Consider the following 3,138-nt stretch of genomic DNA (forward strand, 5'->3'; position numbering starts at 1 on the left):
ATATAAAAAGTCAACTTTTGAACCCATACATAGTCCACTTGGTCAGACTTGTACAAATTTGGATATTTTATGATACAAGTTGTTATAGAGAATCCAGAAAGAATTTCTAGTGTAGGTCCTATCATTCTATATTTGAAACTTGACAATTAGTATCAAAACACATGGACCCAATTTAGCCCGAAAAATGGTCAGACCTATATAAGAAAGAGTCGTCACCTATCAGTTTAAGATTTTAGGAAAAGTGCACTAAGATTACACATAAAAGATCTAGTTGAGCCCAAAAGATTGTCAAACCTATATTTGAAGCGATTATCACCGATCAACTTAAGATTTTGGGAAAAATGCTCTAAGATTCGTCTAGAAAAAATATAAGGAACTAATTTTGGATTAATAGCATTTGGATATCCTCGACTTTTATAACTTTGTAATTTAGATCTTTAACTTTTTACTTTTGCAATTTAAGCCCTTAGTTTTCAATTTTTTGCAATTTGGGCTTTTTTAACTTTTGACTAACAGGGCTTAATAACGCCTCATATAAGTGATATTAAATTGTATTAAATTACAAACTAAAAGCTAGTAAAGTACAAAATTATAAAACTAGTTTTAAAAATTTATATTTTTAGTATTTTATAGTTTGAAATTTGATACAATTTAATACCAATTTTTTGTTAATACTAAAGGGTGCTAAATAATCTTAATATTTTATAGTTTAGTATGTTCTAGTTTGAATTTGACACAGTTTAATACTTATAACTTAGGATGGCTATTAAAACCTATAATCAAAAGTCAAATAAGATCCAAATTACAACAAATTGAAAAATCAAAGGCCTAAATTGGTAAGTCGAAAAGTTAAAAGCTTAAATTATAGAACTCTGAAAATTTAAGGTATTAAAATGCAATTAACGCTTTTTTTTTTCTTTTTTTCTTTTTGTGTTATGCATTTTGATTGTTATGAAAAGAAAGTATGTTTTTGGACGGTTGTTCCTTTGTTTCGACAATAACAAAAGAGTGATTAGCTTTATAAAGGGCAAACTGACACTTGATTAATTAAGAATTGCTAAGTGATAGTCCACATCCAAGTCTAAATTTTTGACGGACGTTTTCATTGATAGTGCTGAATATGCTCTTTTAGTTTGGGTTAGGGGAAAAAGGAATTGCTTGAAATTAAAGAAAGAATAATATTGTCACATATATGAAACTGTTTTTTGTGAAAACCATACTTTGTCCTGAATATTCTAGAGTCATGCTAAAAATTCCAACCTAAGAAAGAAAAGCTTTCTAGTTAAGCCAATGATCACAGTCTAACTGGTTGAATTAATTATTTCCAAAGTAGTCGGCATCTAATTCCCAAGAATTTTTTCGACTTCGAGCTTTTTTAATTTCTGAAACAAAAGCTGTGTAGGTGGATTTGCTACAATAATGTACTCAATGGTGTATGTGACATATATTTGTCTCTTGTACTGAAAACAGATGATTAATGACAGCTTTTAGATATACCTATTTTTTCTTTTGAAACTAATTAAATTAAAGGGCGATGAAGCCAAAGTAAAATATTGTCCTTTATGTACAGAAAGATATAGATAGAAAAATAGGTAGATAGATGGGGCAAAGTTATTATAATTGTCAACCTTAGTAAAATCCAATTACTTGCTTCACATTTTTTGGTGATAGACTCGGTGTATTTAGGGTTTTCATTTTGTCTCTCTTCCTCACCACTATTTTTCCCCCTCAGCCCATCCCCCTATTTAACCCCCCATTTTCTCGCCATTGTCACTTATTCCACATCAACTCCATCTTTCTATCTTAAATGTTAGTACCATGGCAGCTGAGCTTGGCCTTTTACCCTTGACCCATCTCAATAAATTGCCTAAATCACAAGACAATAATATTCAAAATCAAGACCATCATCATCATCAATTGAACCCTAGTTTGATCCCCAGTAGTGCTTGGATGTGGAACCCTAAGCAAACTCATCATCAACAAGAAGAAGATGATTCATGGGAAGTTAGGGCTTTCGCAGAAGATACCGGAAACATCATGGGAACCACATGGCCTCCGAGGTCTTATACTTGTACTTTTTGTAGAAGGGAGTTCAGGTCTGCTCAAGCCCTTGGCGGTCATATGAATGTGCACCGCCGCGACCGTGCTCGTCTCCATCAAGTTCAGCCCAATTCAATCAACCCTGCTGGCTCATCATCATCGTCTTCGTCTTCTGCTTCGTCATTTCTAATCCCGACGCAAGAATTCGTGGCCAATGGCAGTGGGTTATGTCTTCTTTACCAATTCCCTAACCCTGGTGGTGGTGGTGGTGGTGGTGGTGGTGGTGGTGGTGGTAATGGTGGTGTTGGTGGTGTGTTTCATTCAGCGACTTTAAATGCATGCACTGATTCATCATCATCATCACCTTCCACTATTCTTTCAATCTCACCTTATCCACCAGGAAACCTACTAGCAACTTATTCGCCGCCTGTAAATTTTCCGGTCAGGCACTTACCGGAAATTACAACGAATGCATCTGACCATTGTCCGTCAAATAGAGCTGATCAGCAACCCTTGGCTTCAAGTTCTACCGAAAATGGCAATGAAGAGATTGATCTAGAGCTTAGGCTCGGGCATGGTCCAACCCCAACTTGTTGACTAACAAATTAAGGAAATTAAAAATCATGGGAGGTGTGAGTTGTATTTATATTTGTTCAATGTTGATTTGAAAGACAATGATAATTTTGATATGTAAGAAACAGTCTTGAATTAGCTTCTTTTTCTTTTTTCTTTTTTTTCTTTTTTTTTGTGTTTATAATTTTTTGTTGGTTTATTTTTATTTTTATTTTTTTGTGTTTCTGATTTTGTATATGTATGTTTTTGAAGCTACCAAAAAAAAAAAAAAAAAAAAGGAAGCCATGAAAGAGCAAAAAAACCTGTAATTTTTTTCTTTAATAAAAGAAAGGAAGAAAATTAGGTTTTTATTTTATTATTATTATTGTTATTTTTTGGAGTCATGGACTGATAAAGTTTGCAGTGCAGTGTCATTTTCTGATACAGGCTTCGGAGTAAAAGGTCTGTCTTCTGGGCATACATTTCCGTGGGGATTATTTTCTGTCACGTAAATAAAGGCTATGGGATTCACACCTCTGGCTTTCC

The 3,138-nt window shown here is 33.7% G+C and overlaps 1 protein-coding gene across 1 annotated transcript; it reads left to right on the forward strand.

Moving 5' to 3' along the window:
• The first annotated feature begins 1,732 nt into the window (after positions 1–1,732).
• Positions 1,733–2,796, forward strand: LOC107430492 (uncharacterized). Its single transcript, XM_016041337.4, has one exon. The coding sequence runs from the start codon at positions 1,819–1,821 to the stop codon at positions 2,635–2,637; it is 819 nt and encodes a 272-aa protein (XP_015896823.3). The 5' UTR covers positions 1,733–1,818; the 3' UTR covers positions 2,638–2,796.
• The last annotated feature ends 342 nt before the right edge of the window (positions 2,797–3,138 follow it).

The sequence above is a fragment of the Ziziphus jujuba genome, chromosome 6, assembly GCF_031755915.1.
Source record: "Ziziphus jujuba cultivar Dongzao chromosome 6, ASM3175591v1".
In the NCBI taxonomy this organism is placed as follows: Eukaryota; Viridiplantae; Streptophyta; class Magnoliopsida; order Rosales; family Rhamnaceae; genus Ziziphus; species Ziziphus jujuba.